Source organism: Capsicum annuum, chromosome 4 (genome assembly GCF_002878395.1).
Source record: "Capsicum annuum cultivar UCD-10X-F1 chromosome 4, UCD10Xv1.1, whole genome shotgun sequence".
NCBI lineage: Eukaryota > Viridiplantae > Streptophyta > Magnoliopsida > Solanales > Solanaceae > Capsicum > Capsicum annuum.
This window is the reverse complement of record NC_061114.1, coordinates 224,281,035-224,304,463: the sequence shown is the minus strand read 5'-3', so window position 1 is coordinate 224,304,463 and position 23,429 is coordinate 224,281,035. Positions and strand designations below refer to the sequence as shown.

Sequence of the window (23,429 nt, the reverse complement as noted above, 5' to 3'; positions counted from 1 at the left end):
AAACCAAATAATCAATAAAAAATAATTCTAGAACCACAAATTTGAATACAACTAATCACAACATAACGTGTCCTCAAACCAAAACTATCTCTATTGAAAGTAATAGTAATGATTTTATAACTATATTATTAACTTATTTTTTTTGTTTCTCCTCATCCTTGTCTTAGGGCTCAAAGCGTGCTTAATGGTGACGCAATTTTAATATTAAAAAGGACATTAATAAACATTAAGAAGGATTTTAATATTATTCTGTCCTTGGCCATGGGTCAAATAATGATTGTTCATACATGATAGGAAGCTTCACAGATTCCTAGCAATGATGGATCCAAGAAATTAAATTTTAAAGAAATCAACACAATATATATATATATACATACATACATACATACATATATATATATATATATATATATATATATATATGGGATAATAGTTCGAAAAAATATATACTTTGCCTAAATTTGTAGTTGCGCATATTGAAAACTGAAATTAATTCCCCCTACAAGATGACATAGCAAAGAGATTGTGTTTCAGTCTCTTAAAGACAGTGAGCCGCCTTCTTTCACCTCCTAATTTTCGGAATTTTAAATTTTTTATGTTTTTTTATTTATTTTTTCATTTGTGTCTGTTTTCTCTTCTATTTCTTTCTTTCTTTCTTCTCTTCAACAAAGCACCATGGTTGCTCTATTGTTGAATTGGAATTGCATTAAACATAAATTCATCACACCCAACCACCCAAATGGGTCATCTTCAACACACCCAATTCAATTCCACTAATTTGACCCAATTTCAACACACACACCCCTCAAATGGGTCATCTTCAGTTTCATTAAAATAGCAAAATTAACCCACCATAGCCACCACCAAACAACTCACCATTGCTGCCGACAGCCACCACCACCTCAGCTACCAGCCTCCGTTCAATGCTAAGGGAGAAAAAAGAAAAAATTCAACCTACAATTGTATAAGAAAGTTTTCGATTTGAACAAAATTAACACGCCGTTGCCACCACCAATCAACCACCATAAAAATTGCAAAATTGACCCACCATTGCCACCATCAACAAACCCACCATTGCCGTCGGAAGCCACCACCACCTTAGCCACCAGCCTTCGTTCAATGCTAAGGGGAAAAAAAAAATTCAACCTGTAATTTTTTTTAAGAAAGTTTCCGAGTTGAATAAAATTATTGAAGAAAATTTTCGATTTGAATTTGAAATTTGAGGAAAAAATTTCTTAAAAAAAAACTATGAACTAAATAAAATCCAAATTTCAAGAATTAAGAATCAATATTTTGGTGAAAAAATGATGAAAAGAATAAGAATAGAGAAGAAAGTAAATAAAAATTAATTCAAAATAAAAAATACACGTGTAAATATAAGATTGGCGCGTGTATTACACTTTCTACTCCAAAACTGGGTATAACGTTTTGGAGAAAATTAATTCCAGTTTTAAATAGCTTAAGAGGGTCATAGACCCTCGCAAAGTTCAGTATGCATAACTGCAAATTTATGCAAATACATGTATTTTTCAGACTATCATCCCTATATATATAAATAATTCTGATCTTATATAAGTATAATTTTTTAACAAAAGGCGTTCAGATGAACTCCTAGTGCCCCTTTCCCGCCCTTGTTTGCTAGTATATATGCAGTTTAGACTACTTACTGTTGAGTCCACTGATCCCAATTTCATTTCAACTAGATAATGTCCCCCTATAAGATTCTCAATTGGTCTTAGTTGCCTTAAATGTGCTTGCACTGCTAGAAGTGCATATCCCTGCATGAAAGCATCCATTTATAGTCCTTTGTCTTACCTGATTAAAAGTAGTCGATAAGCATCAAGTACCATACAGTATTTCAAGTTTGATTCTATAACTACATAGTTATGTGTTTGAATAACAATGTTGAAACTATAATTAGCAGCGTGAGGGATTAACGGTTGGGGATAAATCGTCACAGAAGTAATTATTTATGGTAATAAAAGCAATAAGTATAGAACATGAAAATACGGTTAATCAATAAGAATAACAAGAGCCATAATGACGCTAAGATTTTTACGTGAAAACCCTTCTAAATAAAGAAAAAATCATCGGTTAAGAGGAGGAACTGATATTCCTATAATAAGAAATTTTATATTTACTAGTCAAGTATACGTGTTTTGCACGTGTATATGAAGATAATAATAAGTGTATAAAAAAGAATAAATTTCTATCATTTATATCGAACAATATACTTGATTCGCCTTTAAAAATCTTATTTTTATGAATCGGATCCATTTAAAGTCATGTAAGACTAATTTCTTGATAAAGAAAAGCTTACCCTTCAAAAGATCTCTTATTTCTCTGTTTTCATACTGCTCACGCCAAGGCATGTAAAATCACATTCCATTTTATGCATCTTCTCATTCAAGACAAATAATTATAAATATAAAATAAAGATATGGACAAAAAATTTTAAAAAAATATGACATATTGAAATATCAATTATTTAATATTATACTTTGAAAGGAAAAATATACTTTAGAGTTTTGATGACGTTATTAAAACGTAAAATGAGCAGTTCAAATTATCCCTGATGGAAGAATGAAATCGGTTATAAATTTAATTTACTAATGCATGAAATTTCTAATTACTATTATGTTTTATCTTCTAGCCAACTAATGACTTTGATTAATACTTGTTTGACACTCTGATTATGTTTGTTGTTATCAGAAATCACAATTTTTACTTTATTTTTATCTCAATAGTATTTTTTTTTATGTAAGTATGACTTTGACAAAAGAGTATTAACATGAATTACGCCTGAATAAGAAGTAGAACTAATATAAATAAAAAATAAAATTTAAAATAGAAAAAACACACTTTAAATTCACTTGTAAATTATAATCGATACTTTGTAATCGATACGAAGATTTATTTGCATATTTCACATAAATCTTTCTTCATCTGCACAAACATATTAAAGAACCAATCAATAATGATTTCTTTATAAAGACAAATACAAATAATAAAAGATTATGAAAAAATCATCTTAAAAGTTAAAGGATCTTCAATTTTGTTAAGCCTAAGTTAAAGTGACAATAAAAAAAATGAACTTATTTTGAAGGTAATGTAAACAAATAATAATAAAAAAAAGAGCATCAAATATAGAAGCTTATAAAACTCCAGACAAACTTAGAAAACGTTGAAAAAGGTAAAAATAATTTAATGCGATTCTTTACATATATTATTTTAGGACTGTTAATTTATTTTTATATATTTTAGGATTCATAAATATTTTAGGATTCATATATTTTATGTAATTTAGAAATCTTAATCTTTCTACATATTTATTTTATCAGGGGTTTCCCATATATTTTAGGAGTATTTGATTTAATAATATAATAATTGAAAAAAATATGTGGAAAGATAATTTTATTTATTGCAGAGTGTTTTAATGAAGAGCAAAAAGTTCAATTACTTTTCTAAAATCTTCACATTTTTAATATATTATAAATAAGTGTGAGTAAAATACTCCAAAAACCACTAAACACTCAAAAGAAATAATAATTTCGTTTTTTTAATCTTTACCACCTCACTACAAGATTGTTGACTCTCTAAATTTTCCTCATAGATTATCTTTTAAACCCTGTCTGTGATGACTCACTATTTTCTTTGTTTTCTCTCTTTGTTTTTTGATGTGTTTTACGAATAAACCTAAGCTCCTACTTTTTAGGAGTGAATCAGTGAAATGCCTTTGCATTAATTGGCCATTTGTCAACTTTTTCAATGCTGCAGATTTTCTTTTTTGAATTCTTGCCCATCATTTGATATCGTCAAACAAATGGTGAATTTTTCTTCCTCAAACCATGGGCTTGCATGAAGCCAAAAAAGGAGCATGATATTATTGATGGGTAAACGCAGAATAACAATAAAAGTATTTGTGAAAAAATAATAGGAAAATAAATGAAAATAATGACACCAAAGATTTTACGCGGAAACCCTTTTAAATAAGGGAAAAAACACGGACCAAGAATATCAATTGATATTTCTATAGTAAGAATTTTTTACACTATAATCACAAGTACAATACTCAAAATGACTACTACTCACTCAAAGGAAATAACCCTCTTTTGACTCCCACCTTACAAAATATCGCTCACTCTAATTTTTTTCTTCACAGACTATTTTTTTTAATCACAGTCTATGAAATACCCCACTGCTCTCTAATTGTTTTTCTCTCTTGTTTTGGTGTGTTTTTTAAGTGAGCCGAAGCTCTCAATTTATAGGCAAAAAAAGCCTACGTTGATGTCATTGGTGACATCAAAATACTATTCTCTTCTTGACCTTTCTGTAGCCAATAAATGCAACATTTGACAAAAGGCATGCAGTAATTTTTGACTAAGAAATTTCCTGCATTGTAAGTGATCGGGCTGGACCACACAAATCTCCCCCTCCAGTCCCATGCATCTGAAGGAGGAATCTCCGTCTTCTCAGAGATATCTCATGCCGAGTTCTTTACACAAATCGAACTTGTCTTTTGACACCATCTTTGTTAGCATATCTGCGGGATTTTTAGTCGTGTGAATTTTCTTGACATGAAACGATTCATTTTTCACTTGTTCACGAATCCAATGGTATCTCACATCAATGTGTTTTGTTCTTGCTTGGTACATGGAGTTCTTGCTCAAGTCTATTGCACTTTGACAGTCACAATAGATAACATACTCCATTTGCTATAATCCAAGTTCTTGACGGAATCACTTGAACCATATCATTTCCTTGCCAGCTTTAGTAGCCGCAATATACTCAGCTTCAGTTGTAGATAGTGCAACCCACTTCTGCAACTTCGACTGCCATGATATAGCTCCCCCTGAAAATGTAAACAAAAATCTAGTAGTAGATTTTCTGTTATCAAGGTCACCCGCCATATCAGCATCTGTATATCCCTTCAAGATTGGATCATATCCTCCAAAACATAAGTAGTTTCTTGAGGTTCCTCTTAGGTACCTCAATATCCATTTGACTGCTTCACAGTGCTCCTTTCCTGGATTTTCAAAAAACCTACTGACAACACCAACTGCATGAGCAATATCGAGTCTGGTACACACTATTGCATACATTAAACTTTCGATAACAGAGGAATATGAAACTTTAGTGATGCTCTCTTTTTGCTCCTTCGTTGTACGATACATTTTTTTGCTCAATTTCATATGACCAGCAAGGGGTGTGTTAACATCCTTAACATTCTTCATGTTGAAGCGCTCACGTTCAATGTACTTCTCCTATGATAAGTAGTGCTTTCTTTCATCTCTGAGGTGAGTAATCCTCATGCCCAAAATCTGCTTAGCATGATCCAAGTCTTTCAAAGCAAAAGATATGCATAACTGTTTCTTCAACTCGTCAATTTTGGAAGCATTCTTGCCCACAATCAACATAGCATCCACATACAACAAGAGGGTGATAAAATCATCATCAGAAAAATTTTATGCAAATACACAAGAATATGAAAAAGTCTTCTTGTAGCCTTGCTCCCCCATGACAGATTCAAACTTCTTATACCACTGTCTAGGAGCTTGCTTTAAGCCATAGAGATTTTTCTTAAGTTTGCACACATAATTTTCTTTACCTTTTACCTTAAAACCCTTAGGTTGTTCCATATAAATCTCCTCTTTGAGGTCACTATAAAGAAAAGCTGTCCTTACATCCATTTGCTCAATCTCTAAATCAAGACTAGCAGCCAAACCAAGAACTGTACGAATAGAGGTCATTTTGACGACTGAATAAAATATTTCGTCAAAGTCAATACCCTTTCTTTGACAAGCAATTTGGCTTTGTATCTGGTCTTCAAGTTGTGTTCTTCAAATTTTACTTTGAACACCTACTTATTCTTCAAAGCTCTCATGCCCTTAGGCAATTTCACCAACTCATAAGTGTGGTTCTCTTGCAGAGATTTCATCTCATTTTGCATGACTTCAATCCATTAATCCTTATGTTTATCTTCCATGGTCTCCTTATAACATTCAGGTTCTCCCCCGTCAGTGAGTAACACATACTAATTAGTGTTGACACCCAATTTTGGCTCTCCATGCTTAGAATTAACGCATTTAGGCTCTCTGATCGTTAAATGACACAATATGCAATTTTTCACATATCTTTTGCAATTGTTAATAAATTATTGATAATCATCATTATTTTATAATTTTTACTCATTTATTTTCATATTTTAATTTTACATGATTTATTGATAATTATCTTTAATTTTATAAATTTTAGATTTTTTATCAATTTATTATTATTTTAATATTTGTTGCACAGTCATTTACATACGTACACAATATAGTACTACAATTTTTTACTGTATGGTATAAATTTAATTATTTATAGCATAATGTATCTTTTTTAAAGATAATTATATTTTTTATTTGTTATTTATATTTTTTTGTAATTATATATCAGCATTCATTATTTTGTACGTTATTTAATACGACTTGCAAAAGTAAATCGATTTAATTATTTTAATACACAAAGTAATAAATCAGTCAAATCAAGGTCTACTCACTTTTAAATTTTTTTGACTTTATTTTATCTACTTTCCCTAATTAAAGGGATATGTTAGAAGAAAAACTAGAATTAAATATTTTTTTTAAAATTATTTTTACCTTTTAAATATCAAACATCCATACACCACACATATATAATTACACACACACGTACAAAAACACACACAAACAAAAAAACAAAAACAGTCGTTTCTCCCTTACTCTTTCTCTTTTCTCTCTCTCACCTTCCATGGTAGCCACCAGCCAATTCAGTGCTGGCGAGCCCCTCCCCTTGCTCTTCTCCCTCTCTGCCATTCAACAACCAAAAATCCACCAACCGCCCCTTTTCCCCTCTCACCTGCCGTCGCTGCTTCGCCGGATTTGACCACCGGCGAGCTTCCAGCCACTCTGACACCGCCGTGTCATCCCTCTTTCCTCTTCCCTCTCCCTGTGATTCTCTATTGTTTATTAAAAGTATAAATAACATAAATACCAACCCGTTTGGAAATAATTACACTCTCTCCCACTTTTCTAATTACTTTACTCTCTCTCCCTATTGTCATGCCCTGTTTTTGCCAAGGTCAAACAAAACATGACTTATTGGATTCTAAAGAATTGAAATTTTGTACAAAGTCGCCACCTAATTTTTAAAGGAAAATAAGGAAACCTATTTATTTGTTAATACGTATGATTAATGTTTTAGTCTGCGAAAACCTATTGAAACTCTAGGTAAGGGTTCAAATTATCCCAAAGGGAAGGGGTTAGGCACCCTTCAGGATCCACAAATGTGGTACCCGACTAGACTAAACTTATCAATGAGGGAGGAGGTATAAATATTTAAAATAATGTAAAAGTGTATGCGTATTAAGTATAAAATAATTCTTTTAAAAAAATATCAATGTAAAACTATGTAAAAGTATATGTATATTAAATATACAAATAAAATCTATTGTTATAAAAACATGTAAAAGATATGTATAAAAATGTATATTTTATATGTGAAAAAGAAAGTATTTTGTGATGTATGAAAAGAAACATGTAAAAGATATGTATAAAATATATAAATCACATGTGAAAAAGAAAAGTATTTTATGACATATGAAAAGAAATGTCTTTTGATGTTCCATAAAAAGGAAAAGTATTTACAAGTAATATTTTTATTTGATTAAAGTTACGGAGAAAAGTAAAGATTTATTTGAGAAGAAAAGACTACATAATATGTGAATTACTTGATTAACTTAATTCCTTTATCTAAGTATTAAAGGCCTAAGTTTTGTCTAAACGCGTATTATGTAGATAAAGAATACTCCCACTCAACGCCTCAAAAGGGAAAGTTTTCACTATATTTGATATGTACAATTACAAGAAAATAATACAAATAAAAGATTCTTCTTTTGAATGTCATTTTTCGACAAATAATCTCAAAAAATCTGTACAAACACGTTAGTAATAAAGTAAAATAAACTAGAAGTTATGCGTGCATATGTACATAAAAATATATTTTTTAATCAAAGTGTGGGCTCGGATTAGATTTTAGATACGCCATGACTACGAAGTGGTTGCTCGATTAATCGGCCATCCTAAATCGTCTTGTCAAGATGTGTATCATAAAACCTTTTGTGTTGTCGGTGTTATAAAAATTTTGTCATTGCCCATATTTATTTATTTTTATTACGTATTTGTATACGTAATGTCCGTCTTTTATTAGGGGAGACCTCGAAAATCGACGGAGAATTTCTTCATCGACCATTGTATTGATACTTGATATGAATAGATAAACTTGAGAAAAATAAAGTCCATCTTTGTAATGGGGTGGCCTCAAGTATCTGACGGAGAGATAATGCCATTGTTCATGTGTCTATTTTTGATATAAAATAAATAACTTGAAAAGTAAAGATCCGTCTTTTGTATTGGGGTGGCCTCAAGTATCCGACGGATAGATAATATCATTGGCCAAAGTATTTATTTTGAGTATATGTATGTGTTTTTGAGAAAAAAAAAAAGATGAACAAATTTTGTGTACGATAAAAATATATGTGTGGTGAAGAATTTGTGTGTGTAGTGAAGATGTGTGTGTTTGGGAGAGAAGAAAAATATGTGGGTATGATAAATGTGTATCTGTATTTGTGAATGTGTGTTTTATTCGTGTATTTTTATGTGAGAAGAGTGAAAAAATGTGCGTATTATAATTTGGAAAAAAAGAATCAAATATATAAAAAGAAAATTGATTTTTTTATATTTTGAGAGAGGGGAGAAAGAAGAATAAAATGTATATATGGTGACAAACATGTGTGTCTGAGAGAAAGAAAAAAGATGACTAAAACTTTTGTATTTGAGAGAGAGGAGAAAGAGGTGAAAAATATGTGTGGATTTTTTGAGAGAGAGGGAGAATAAAAATGTGCGTGAAAATGCCTTCCCATCACTCCTATTTATAATGAAATTGGACACCTCTTATTGTCCAATGGATAAAGAGATGTCCCCTCTTTATATAATAGCACATCCTTTGATCCTTAGGGTATTGACCAAAGGATTTTCATCTTTTTGACTAATGGATAAAATTATTGTCTAAAGGATAGTGTCATTGAGTGGGCATTGTCAGATGTGACAAGACATTATGTGTAGTCATTATCAGATGTGACAAGACATCATTGTGTAGTCATTGTCGGATGTGACAAGACATTATTGCGTGGTCATTGTCGGATGTGATAATACATCATTGTATAGTCATTGTCGGATGTGACAAGTCATTAAATTATTGTATTGTATAAAAATAATTGATCCGACTTAGCATTTGCAGATCATAAAAAATATACAAAATGCAGGTATTGATTTGTAATTATGAAAAATGTAAAGAATGTTGAAAATATTAAAAAATGTAATTTAATATGAAAAATATTATAAAAATGTGATGTCATGTCGTGTACGTGTGCAGATAATTGTAAAATGTTAAAAACGATAATGAATTAATAGAAGTCCTATTATAAGGAGGATTATTAATAAATTATGAAAAGTAAAAAATACAACAACAAATTGATAAAAATCCTAAAGTAAGGATGATTATCAATAATTTGTCAATAATTATAAAAGATGTAAAAATTATATTTTGTGCCCTTTAATGACCAAGAAGCCTAAAGACATTAATTTTAAGAGCAAAAATTGAGTGTCAACACCTATTAATATGCATAACATAGCCGACATATACATCGCATTCTGTGTATATGTTGAAATTTTTGTAATATGTTTAGGGAGTTGAGATTTTTTATAATAATGGAAACACAAGTTGTGTATTTGTGTAATTTTTAGTTATTAAAATGATGGCCTACATCAAAACGGCCCAGATCTAGCCGGATTTACATGTTTTCTGACGTTGCTCCGGTGAAAATCCATTGAAGCAACGTCGTTTGTCACCATCATGTCGGTTTTATCTCTATTTTTGATTAATGTAGTTGGTGTTTTTTTTTTTTTCTATATTGTTCTGCTACCAAAATGGATTTGGATGGAATTTCTCATTCTCCGTTGAAGGTTCATGGATTTCGCGAGCTATCTTTTGTGTTGTCTGTTATGATGTTATTTCATTTTTATACTTTTTTGGCTAACTGAGTTGTTAATTCATTTATTGTTGGATTATTTTTCTGATTGTATGGGTATCTCCATTTTTATCGTTAGCTGCTTTAAAGTTGTTTCGTGCTGATTTTGTCCTTCACATCCTATTAAATTAATAATGAACATATTATGCAATTTGGCCAATGATATTATTTTTTCGTCGGATATTTGAGGTCACCCCATTATAAAAGACGGACTTTATTTTATAAAGTTATTATTTTATATTAAAGGCTAACATTTAATCGATGAAGAAATTTTTTCATTGATTTTCGAGGCCTGTGCAGATAAAAAGACGGATATTACGTATATAAATACATAATAAAATAAATAAATTCGGGCGATGACGAAATTTTTATAACAACGCAAAAAGTTTTATAATTCGTATCTTGTTAAGACAATTTAGGACGGCTAATAAATTAGCAACCACTTCATAGCGATGTCATATTTAAAATTTAATCTGAGCCCACCTTTTAAAAATTATATTTTTATACATATATGCACATATACGTTTTTAATTTATTTTGATAATTATTTATTTGTTACTAACATTTTTATTACAAGTGTTTGTACAGGTTCTCGGAAATACATATCGGAAAGGGCATTCAGTAAAGAAGTGAATTTTGTATTTATATTTCTTTTATATTTTTGCAATTGCACAAAATATTAATTATAGTGAAATATTTATTTTTGGGGTGTTGGGTGAGATATTTTTATTTACGCAATCCACATCAAGCGTTAGGCAAATCTAGGCCGTTAGTATATACATTAAATCGATTTAGATAATTAATAAAAATAATTCATATTATTTATATTAAAAACATTATGTAATCTTTTTCTTTACAAAATTTTTTTCTTTATTCAATCTTTCGTTTTCTTTTCATATACATTCTTATATATACTTTTATTTGCATATCTTCACATACTTTTATACATAGTTTTACTATAATATTGGTAATTAATACATTCGTTACATATAAATTATTTACATCATTTTAATATGCATTTTATATTTGTACGTATATACACTGATTTTTTTCATCTCTTAATAAACCTAAGTCTAACCGGAAATCACATTTGTGGATTCTGAAAGGTGCCTAATCCCTTTCATTCGGAATAATTTGAACCCTTACCTATAACCAAAATTGGTTTCGTAGATTAGAATAAAGTCATACTTGTTAAATAAATAAATAGGTTTCCTATTTTTCCTTAAAAATTAGGTGGCGACTTTGTATTAAATTAAATCTTTTAGAGTCTATATTGTTGTGCTCGTTTTGACCTTAGGTAAAAATCGGGTATGACAATTAGGAGAATAATGAGAAGAAGGAATACGTTGTGTCGTAGACCTTCTTAGTGGAGCATTTGGTTCATCCACAACTTCTTGAACTGGAGCATCATCAACAACATCTTTGTCATTATCAACATGCTGATTTTGAACATGATTCTGGGTGTCACCATGATTATCTAGCCCACCACCATCATGCACACTTGTATGAGGAATTTGATCAATACTAACCACACCATCAGAACTTGAAGATTTCAGTTTCTCCGCTTTATCAATAACTTCAATGGTTTGATTCTCCATGAATACAATATCACGACTTCTTACAAGCTTCTTATCAATTGGATTATATAGCCTGTAACCAAACTCATCAAGACCATAACCTATGAAGATGCACTGCTTTGTCTTGGCATCTAACTTTGACTTCTTATCTTTGGGCACATGTACAAAAGCTTTGCAACCAAATACTCTCAAATGGTCATAGGAAACATCTTTCTCATACCAAACTTTATTTGGTATATCACTTTGCAAAGCAACAGCAGGAGATAGATTAATAACATGTGAAACGGTCAATAAAGCCTCACCCCAAAAGGAGTTCGACAACTTTGCTTCAAAAAGAAAACATCTTACTCTTTCCTTCAAGGTCCTGTTCATCTTTTCCGCCAAACCATTAAGTTGAGGCATCCTAGGAGGAGTCTTCTGGTGTCTGATACCTTGTTGCTTGCAGTATTCGTCAAACGGTCCATAATATTCACCACCATTATCAGTACGAATACACTTCAGCTTCTTCCCTATTTGTTTTTCAATGGAAGCCTGAAACTGCTTAAAGACACCGAACACTTGTTCTTTAGTCTTCAAGATATAGACCCAAAGTTTCCTTGAGCAATCATCAATAAAAGTGACAAAGTAAAGTGCACCACCCGAAGTCCTTGTCTTTAGTGGACCACATAAATCTGAATGCACCAGTTCAAGCAACTCTGTCTTTCTTGAAGGAGAACAAAACTTGAAAGAAACTCTATTTTGTTTTTCAGCCAAGCAGTGCTCACATTTTTCTAATTTATCACTTTTAAAATCTGATAGTAATTTCTTCTTGGCCAGAACGTTAAGTCCTTTCTCACTAATGTGGCTAAGCCTCTTGTTCCATAATGTCGAAGAGCTAGCACTTTCAACTGCATTCACCATGTTAGCACAAGTAGAAATCGTAGTCCAGTATAGACCACTATGTTTGTCTCCACGAGCCACAACCAAAGAACCCTTAATGCGTTTTCATTTTCCACCACCATTGGTATTAACATATCCCTCATCATCCAGCACGCCAACAGAAATCAAGTGTAAGCTAATAATGGGTGCATATTTTACATTGTTTAAAACTAGTTTAGATCTAGTATTAGTTTCCAAATAAATTGTACCAATACTAACCACTTTAGAAACAGTCTCATTGCCCATACTCAAGGTTCCAAAGTCACCTGGAGTATAAGATGAGAAAAAATCCTTCCTTGATATCACATGAGATGCAGCACTAGAATCCACAACCCAACTTGACTCATCACAAGCAACATTTATTAGATTTGCATCAAGGACAATAACAAGATCTTCAGTGGTAATGGTGGCGACACAATTTTCATTGTCGTCTTCTTTCTTTTCCTTTTTGTCTCTTTTCTCCTTCTTCAACTTTTGACAAAATTTCTTTGTGTGCCCTTTTAACCCACAATGATAACACTCAATATCTTTAAATTTTCCTCTGGATTTGCTTCTATGGTGTTCATTACTTTGAGCACCATGATTCTTTCTTCTCCCCCTAGCGCCAGTCACTAAGACATCAGACGAATAGGAACCTTGAGACTTTTGTCTCATCTCTTCATTAAGAATGCTGCTCTTAAAAAAATCCATAGAGATCACGCCATCGAGAGCATAATTTGATAAAGAAGTTCTAAATGTTTCTCACGAGTTTAGTAGGGAACCAAGTAAAAGCAAGCCTTGAGTTTCTTCATCAAACTTAATGCCCATAACAAATAAATGGTTCATGATTCCCTGAAAGTTATTCAGGTGATCTGTCATCAGATAACCATTATGGTATTTTAACCCCAACATTTGTTTTATCAAGAACGTCTTATTATTTTCGATCTTTCGAGCATACAAACTTTCAAGATGCTCCCATAGGGATCGAGCATGTGTCTCCCTAGAAATATGGTTCAACACATTATCGTCAATCCACTTCCTGATAAAACTGTAAACCTGTTTGTGCAACAGGTTCCACTCTTCATCGGTTTTACTTTCAGATTTTATAGTGTCAAAGACCGGCTGATAAAAATTCTTGATATAGAGCAGATCTTCCATTTTCTCCTTTCAAATGGCATAATTAATGCCATTTAAGGTAACCATTCTACTTGTGTTGACTTCCATTGTTACCAAAAAATACAGATATTGCAAACTGCGGGCTCTGATACCAGTTTGTTGGATAAATTCAGAATAACAACAAAAGTATTTGTGGTAAAATAATAGAAAAATAAATGAAAATAATGACACCAAGGATTTTACATGAAAACCCTTTTAAATAAGGAAAAAACCACGGACTAAGAATAGCAACTGATATTACTATAGTAAGGAATTTTTACACCATAGTAACAAGTACAATACTCAAACTGACTACTACACACTCAAAATAAATAACCCTATTTTGACTCACACCTTACTAAAATATCGTTCACTCTAATTTTTTTCTTCACAGACTAATTTTTTTATAACAATCTATGAAATACCTCATTGCTCTCTAATTGTTTTTCTCTCTTGTTTTGGTGTGTTTTTGAAGTGAGCCGAAGCTCTCAATTTATAGGCAACAAACAACCCACGTTGATGTCATTGGTGACATCAAAATACTATTTCCTTCTTGACTTTTCTGTAACCAATAAATGCAAAATTTGACAAAAGACATGCAGTAATTTTTTACTAGGAAATTTCCTGCATTGTGAATGATAGGGCTGGACCCCATAATTATTTCCTCTTTTGCAAAAATTTCCGTTTGCACCCCTTTTTGCTGTCTTATCTTTTTTTTTTTTTTTTTAAAATCAACAGTGGTATCAGAGCCTATTGATGTTATGGGATCTGTTTCTAAAGAACTTTCATATAATTTTTAACCCATATGGGCTACCATTTTAATTTGTTGCTTCGCACAGGCTATTTTTGACGAACATTTTGAAAAAATGGCGAGCAACCGTCTCCCTTTGAATGCCTCAAAAAGTTTCACCGGCAAACATTAACATATTTGGTCCGTGAAAAAAATCATATTTTGAAATCTATAATCTATTAGGTGTTGTAATAGAAGAACGATGCTTAATGATATCGAATCCATGATAAATAACATACTATAGAATGACTAGGAAGCATAAGATTCATATGATGAATTGATGATCTGCTCTCTGGCACATAGTATGTGCGCAGGAGCAAACAACATTATTTTGTAGAAATCCTAAACTATGCTCATGTCAATCTTCCCCTTAGGGACAACATCTTCTGGATTCACATCTACCTTCTTGTATTTATACCAAGAAGCGCAGAGTAAATAAAAGCCAAAGTTGAGCACACTCAATCCTGCTAGCAACCAATAAAAGTAATCGAGCTTGTCTTTGTTCAAGTTGTTGTTAGCTAGCCAACCACCACTTACTTTGTTCACTATGCTCACTACTATTGAACTTGTGTAGTATCCAATTGCCAGTGAAGACCAAGAAATTGCAGTACTTAGTGCTTTCATGCTGGATGAACTCTCGGAATAGAAGAAATCCAGTAACCCCACTAATGTGAACATATCGGCTAGACCAAAGATCGCGTATTGATAGCCTAGCCAGAAGACACTCATTGGCAATGGAGTGGCGGATTCAACCATGTTGTGCTTAATGGCAACTGATTTACGGTGTTTTTCTACAACAGCAGCTACTGCCATTGACAGAGCTGAAAGTACTAGGCCAACACCTATACGTTGTAGCTGTCTAATTCCCGTTGGAATCCCTGTAAATTTTCTTGCTATCGGAATGAAAACGCGATCGTAGATAGGGATCAGGACAAACATAAACAGCAGGGGAATTGCAGGAATTGAAGCTCCTGGAACTTCAAACTTGTGGATTTTTCTGTCCAGTGTTGTGCTTTGTTGGATTGTAAAAGTCTGGAGCTGAGCAAAACAAGTGTTCATGAAGACAGTACTTAATATAATTGGCAGCATTCTGACTACAATTTTTGTCTCTTCAACTTGTGTGACAGTACAAAGTTTCCATGGTCCATGTGTATTTGATGTGGATGCCTCGTGATCAGTCCTCATTATCGCTGCCCGGTCCAAGAACCTACAAATATTTCAGGGCTTTGTTACTTGGGCTATATCAATTATAACTAGAACAAAGATGAGAGATTGTAAATGCGTTGTTAACATACTTGAATTGATCAGTTTTTCGAAGAATCTCAGTATCATATCGAGCTTCTTTATCATGAATTTCATGTAACTCGTGTTCATTCTCTGACAAAGGAAGATTTCTGTTTCTAAGCACAACAACAAACACCTGCATAATGCGCGTAAGGGGGCTTCCATTTGTGACATTGTTTCTATACAATGATTTTCCCAATGTTAGGAACAGAATTGCCAATCCTACTACGATACTGCATACAGCAAAAGACCAATCCCATCCTTGATTCTCACTTATCCAAACGACAAATGTGACACCAAATAGGGCTCCAGTGGTGAGAAAGAAAACAAGCCAATTGAAGTAGCTTGACAATTTAGCAGCCTCTTTAGGGTCCTTCTCATCGTATTGATCTGCTCCTAAAGGTGGTGCTGCTGCTTTGATCCCACTGGTCCCAATTGCAACTAGATAAAGTCCTGCGTATAAGATTGCTAATTGACCTTTATTTGCAGACTCACATTGATTCACCTGGCTCAAAGGTACATCCTTACAAGGAAATGGTCTTAGTTGTCGAAAATGTGCTTGCACTGCTAGAAGTGCATACCCCTGAATGCGAAAGCAAACACTTAAGAGTCCGTTTGACTTAGCTGACTAAAGTAACTAATAAGTATCAAACGGTGAACCTGATTTTGTGAATAAACAATTATATGCTTGGATAGAAGCGCGTTCAAACTGATAATGGGGGGGGGGGGGGGGGGGGGGGGGGGGAAGGGGAATTAACTTACAACAACTTCAAGACAGCCAAACAGAACACAAGTCTTGAATCTAGAAAAGTAAGTGTCTGAAAGGAAGGCACCAAATAATGCTAGCAAAAATGCTGTTCCCATGAAGTTTGTAACGGCATTAGCTGATTTTATGATGCTGAAGTTCATATATCCATAAAAGTAAGTCACCAAGCTCACACCGGTTGCGAAGAAAGCCATGACATCAATTCCCGCCATAGCTGCATGGTTAAAAGATTAACATATTATTAACACTCTCAAAGCCAGTTGTTCATATTACATAGAATTATGCCTTTGTTTTTACCATATGCAAATAAAGCTGCTCTATTTCCCCCTAGCCTTGGTAGTTGTTTGGGTTCAGTCTTGACATCTCTGCACATTCCCTGCATAAGTTCACACACAAAACTAATTACTCATAAATTCCATGCATGGTTTTGAGAATATTCTCTAGGAGAGCTTACCATTTTGATGTTGTAGTTTTCCTTCAACAACAAAAATGAGAAAAAAGAAATTTATATTGCTAGTGGAAGTTTTTTTATGAATGTTTGAGTTTATCAAAATCTATCATGTTTCTTCCTTTATATAATAGAATGAATAGATATAATATTTCACATAGGGACAAGAAAAGATAAAAAGGTATCAAACTGCATCTTCCTATTTGAATACTTAAATGAGTTTTAGGAGGGTTCTTTTTGTTCCTTGTGATTAAACCAAGGGACGAGCTACAATATTAGGTACAGACGAACCCGATAGCACTTCTTAGACCATGTGTTTGAAATATTTAATTGTGAATTCAATAACTAAATGATGTATTGGTTCGGTGACGAGTTCAAAACCCATATATTTCAAATCCAGATCCTAGAAACGAACGATGTGTTATATTATGACTTTATTATTTGACATAAGCATGTGCAGATGACTTAATGCCTAGTTGAAAACTGAGACGGCTGAAAATTAAATTCAATTATTTGGTCTCAGCTTCTGTTTGTCACGAACCACTCCAAACATCTTAATCACAAAGAATAATACTCATTAGTGAAAACTAGGCATCACATTTCAACATGTAGTTAATCAAGCAGATGGTTGTAATATTTTAGCACCGAAACAGTGATGTTTGTGGGCTTTTCCATCTTATAGTTCTAGTGGTCAATGGTATCTTAACCTGAGCAAAGGGACAAAAAGTATCAGATTAACCGTGGGTCCAAATTTGTAAAATAATGTTGATAAAATAGACTAGTTAAAATCTTAAGCATGTTTCTACCCCATATTGTAAATCAACAACAGCATATTCAGTGTTAATCCCATAAGTAGGAAATATATGAGGAGGGTATATAGAGTGTACACAGATCTTAACCCTATCTCATGGAGTTAGAGAGACTATTTCTAAAAGTTCCTCGGCTCAAGTGTGGCAAGTCTAACATAATACATAAAAGCGGGCCCATATTGTTATTCCCTCACAATAATTGATTTGAAAAGGAACTCTTCAAGTCAGTGTAAGAAAATTATTAGGAGGTCAACGGGGTTTGATGCTGATTGTAACTTAGCATTTTAACACTCACTTTAGGACAAAAAAACTAACATTATTATGCTAGAGATACATAGGTGGCAACATATATATACAAAAAATAACTCCGATTTGACATCATTTACGCAGTAGATTTGAGCCCAAAAATGAAAAAAAAAAAAAAAAGATAAAAATATTAAAAAAGAGAAATTTGTTTATAGTTAACAATATATTGCCGGCTTTAATTTGGCATCTATCAAAGGCATAAACTGTTGAATATCCAAGAATTAAGGTCAGCTTAATCAGTTTTTATTTTAACAATAAATATCAAAAGTTGACCGCAGCATATTTACCAGATGACACATTATAAGTTGATGCGTTAAGACAGAAACGTTTTAACTAAAACTGAAATGTCTCAGAGTTTGGTGAAATTGATGGATCAAAGTCGTTTGGCTTATTATTGTGGAATAAATACTTATAAAGAGGTATTTATTGAGGAATATGATTATGATAAACAAATAGTTGCTAGTTGATTAATTGCCAACTGTAATGTTCAGTTAAAAGGAAGCTGTTGATGTGACAAGTTTGTTAGAAAGTTTGTTAGAGATAGTAGATATTTTTGTATCTTGATCATAGGCGGTTAGTGGAACTAAACCATAGTTAGTAGAGATAGGAATTAGTATATAAGCAAAAATTGATCATTGCTGTGCACTATGTACATACACAAAATCATTCTTAGTTTTACTCTTCCCCAAATACTCTAATTTCTCTGTGTATTATTTGAAATTGAAAGATCTTTGGGATGAATATGATTCTATAGTGCCACCTATTGCGTGTGACTGTGAAAAATCGAAGGAATATGGTGATAGTATGAGTAGACAGAGATTATTGCAATTTCTCATGGGGTTAAATGATAGTTACGGGCAAGCAAGGAGCCAAATCCTCATGATGAATCCTTCCCCCAGTGTAAACCAGTGTTATGCATTAATCATTCAAGATGAGAGTCAGCGGGCATTGAGTGGAGCACAATATTTAATTGGTGAAATCAGTGATCCTACTGCTCTATTCACAAATAAAGCTAGCAGTAGTGGTTTGGGACTCAAGGATTTAGAGGACAAGGACCCGGTGGACGTGGAGGTCAATCTTATAAGGGACAAAAAGGAGGTTTTCTATATTGTGATCAATGTGATATGAAGGGTCACAGTAGAGAGAATTGCAACAAGCTGAAGTATTGTACACACTGCCACATGCAAGGCCACACAAAAGAGACATGTTACCAATTGATAGGATATCCTGCAGATTATAAAGAAAGAAAAAGGTTAATTTTGTTACAACACCTTCTATTGGACCGCAGATGCAGTACTTTGGCCCGTTGCTTGAGGGTGAAGATAGCCAACAAAGGTCCAGTTCTCACATGCAGTATGCAGGTAACGGAAATAAGCAATATGCTCCTTTTATGCAGCATGCAGGAAATAAAAATGGCAGCATTAATGGTATGCAACAATCAGTGTTTAGCAATGGAGCAATTCCACAGTGCACTCCAACTCAGAACAATCAGATTCTTCACATACTACACAAGCCTGTGACAAGTGAGTCAAGTGCAAATGTGGCAGGTATTTTTTCTGGAACTTCTTGTTATCATAATATGGTCGAAGATCTAGACTGGATAATAGATAGTGGTGCCACAAACCATATGGTTAGTCATGAACAATTCTTACATCATGGATTGACAGTTACCAATTCAGAGAGGGTACAACTTCCTACCGGTGATTCAGTTGTTATTACACAAACAGGAAAATCGCTTTTGCCAGGAGGTGATGTAGTTGATAATGTGTTGTATGTTCCAACTTTCAAATTTAATCTTCTTTCAGTATCAAAACTGACTAGCAAATTTTTTGATTTTGTCATTCTTCACGATCTCTTCACTGGGAGAGTGAAAGAGATTGGTAGAGAAGTAGAAGAATTATATACTTTGAAATCAAAACAACTATTGGGATCTAAGCAGAAGTCACTTGGAGATGTGGCAACTTATGGTGATGCAAAGATATGGCATAAGAGATTAGGGCACATCCCTATGAGTGTTCTTGGAAGAATGAACTTGTTCAAGAATAAAATTTATATTACTTTACCAAACTGTGATGTATGTCCTTTAGCATGACAAGTTAGGTTACCATTTTCGGTTAGTCATGCTAAAAGTTCTAAATGTTTTGATTTGATACATTTAGATGTATGGGGACCATACAAAGCTGCTACACATAATAGAATGCAATATTTCCTTACAATGGTTGATGATTATTCTAGGTGGACCTGATATTTTTAATCCACCTTAAGTCTGATGTCTCTACTATCTTAAAACATTTCATTATGATGATTAATTCTCAATTTGATCAGAAAATCAAGGCATTCAGGTCGAATAATGGTGGTGAGTTTTTCAACGCACAGTGTTATGAGCTGTTTAAGGATCATGGAATTATTCACCAAAGTTCTTGTCCACATACACCTCAGAAGAATAGTGTAGTTGAAAGAAGACATAGACATATTTTGGAAACAGCTAGAGCAATAAGGTTTCAAGGTCATATACCAATCAGATTTTGGGGGAGTGTATTCTTAGTGTTGTTCATATCATTAATAGAATTCCTTCGACAGTAGTACTACACAACAGATCACTTTTTGAGATGATGTTTATGAGATCACCCGACCTATCTTACATGAGAGTGATCGGATGTTTGTGCCATGCTACCAATCTAAACAAATATGATAAATTTGGACCAAGAGCTATCAGATCAGTTTTAATAGGATATGGTGATGCACAAAAGGGTTATAGACTTTATGATCTTGAGAATCATACTTTTTTTATTAGTAAGGATATGGTGTTTGATGAAACACCGTTTCCTTTTCAAAATTATTCAGATGTTGTGAGTAAAAATCCACCATGGGATGTTGCTCAATGTTTGAAATTCTCTATACTATCTACTGATTCACATCCAGTGTATGATGAGATTGCAATAACTAGTCCACCTTCAACAGAAGATGTTTCAGTCTCTCCTATGGTACAGGATCATTCCTCTTCATCTGCTCATGAAATACATACTACACCAGTGGTTGATATACACAGATCACCATGTCTTGCTGAGACAAGAGGGTTTAACAAGACAAGTAGACTACCTATCTGGCACAAGGATTTTGTTACGGGAACAAAGAGCAAGTCTCGTCAGTGATTGTATTCAATCACAAACAATGTTGATTATTGTAATGACCCTTACGGTCATTTTCCTGTATTTTTCATATAATTTTAGTACTATCTAAATATATCGTGGATTCTTTATTTTAATTTGACATTTGGTAGAAATATAATTTAGTACCCTTCTAGAATACTTTTGATATTTGTAAAATTCTTTAAGTGATGATATATTTATATCACTTTATAATGGACTTTTATGATTTATTAATATTTTAAGCGGAGATAGTAATTTTAGAAATGTTAAAATATTATTATTACATAATAGAGGTTTTGTTAGAAATAATTTTCTATTAATTATTTTATATTCAAAATATTATAATTCTTTTACCAAGAATTTATGCAATACCCGATTTTGTACACAATGTAGGAAAATTGTTAGAACCGTACACGTGGGTGAAGAAGATTGGCAACAACTTGTTGCTGCTTATTAGCAGGCCAACTTTACTTTTTTATATATATATATATATATATATATATATTAGTATCATTGGTCCTTTTTAAAGGAAAAGAAAAGTGACCATCCACTGCTAGTACATATACATACGTTGGCTTTCAGTTTTTCCATATCTGAACCTTCGTTTGCTTCTTTTAAATTGGTTGGGGTTCTTAGTGAGTCTTACAAATTACTTATAAGTTAAGAGGCGTCTGAAAAATAGTTTCTTTGATATTATCCAAGCTTAGATTCTGCTAGTATTATTCGGAGGTTTTGCGGAAAGATATTATAGCTTTGGCGTCCAGGTAGGCTAGGTTTATCCTACTTTTAGATTGAGCTTATATACCAAAATTGTGAACTATTATGCTAGCTTTGAATAAATACTTGTAGATGCATATTATTTGATTTATATAAATTGTCTTATTTATCCGGATTAGGGCCTCGTTCTAGTAAATATTGAAATATTATCTTTTAACATAATATACCATCTATTACTTTAAAACGTGAAGCTAAAATGCAAAAATCTTGAATTTATCCCTTTTTAATTAAGATTAATGAATGATTATTTAGACATTTATATTGTTATGATATGAATTTTAATATTATCGGTGGATTATGATTACTATGAGTTCCGGTTCGAGTCCGGCAATTGACTATTATGATTACTATGAGTTCCGGTTCGAGTCCGACAATTGACTATTATTATTACTTTGAGCTCCGGTTCGAGTCCGGCATCTGATTATAGTTGGGGTTACTCTGAGCTCCGGTTCGAATCCGACATCTGATTATTTATATTTACTTTCACCACTTGTCTGTCCCACCGGCTTATGGGGGTACGGTTGGGTTAATTGTTTTCTTCAGTGTGCCTAGCAAGCTTATGGGGGCTCAGTTAGGTTATGTTTGATTTATTTGTTATTACTGCATCATTATTTTTCTGTATTGCACAAGTCTATTCCTTTACAGCCGTTGCATAGCGTGGTAGTTGTTTACCTTTCCATCCCTACTTACTAATGACTCAGATTATGCCCTCACATTGTAGTTATACCTTTTCTGTATTAAGCTCAGTCGGCCGATGATGCCTACTGAATACCCGTGGTTTTTGGTACTCATACTACACTTCTGCATCTTTTTCCTGATGCAGATCCAGGTACTAGCAATCGGCATTGACGCGGTTCCTACCTTTCAGTGCTGGTTTAGAGCGGGGTGAGCTTACTGTCGTCCGAGGCTGATCCTTCTCTATCTACTCTAGTTAGTCTTTTTCACTCGAGACTACTTGTGTACATTTTAGATTTTTGTCTAGTACTCTGGGTACCTGTTAGTAGTGGCTCTAGTACTGACCTTATCAAGTCTTAGGAGGAGGGATTCATTTGTATAGTTGACCCTTTTTTCCTCCTCTCGTTTTGATATAATATATATGCTTTCTTCTTAGTTTTCACTTATTATTGTGATTGTTATCATCATATGCGATCTTTTATTTTGTCCCTGCCTATTAGCCCGTTACCTATCATTCCGGGCTATGATTTGGCTTGCCTACTGGTGGGATAAGGTAGGCGCCATCACGACTTAAGAAATCAGGTCGTGACAATTATAACAGTCTTTCTTATTCATACCAATGTTACATTGCAAATGTATCAATAGATACTGAACCACAATCATATCAACAGGCCATTACTGATAGTGG

The 23,429-nt window shown here is 33.1% G+C and overlaps 2 protein-coding genes across 2 annotated transcripts; one reads left to right on the top strand and one right to left on the bottom strand.

Annotated features, from left to right (window-relative positions):
* Positions 1-14,754: 14,754 nt before the first annotated feature.
* LOC107868584 (protein NRT1/ PTR FAMILY 4.5) lies at positions 14,755-17,106 on the bottom strand. The gene is made up of 5 exons (XM_047411198.1): positions 17,032-17,106; positions 16,875-16,953; positions 16,574-16,791; positions 15,823-16,394; positions 14,755-15,734 (listed from the first exon to the last, which is right to left on the bottom strand). Exons 1-5 carry the CDS (start codon positions 17,032-17,034, stop codon positions 14,870-14,872), a joined length of 1,737 nt encoding a protein of 578 aa, XP_047267154.1. The 5' UTR covers positions 17,035-17,106; the 3' UTR covers positions 14,755-14,869.
* Positions 17,107-20,541: 3,435 nt separating this feature from the next.
* On the top strand, positions 20,542-21,433 carry LOC124897789. Its single transcript, XM_047411197.1, has one exon. It carries the CDS (start codon positions 20,750-20,752, stop codon positions 21,290-21,292), a length of 543 nt encoding a protein of 180 aa, XP_047267153.1. The 5' UTR covers positions 20,542-20,749; the 3' UTR covers positions 21,293-21,433.
* Positions 21,434-23,429: the final 1,996 nt, after the last annotated feature.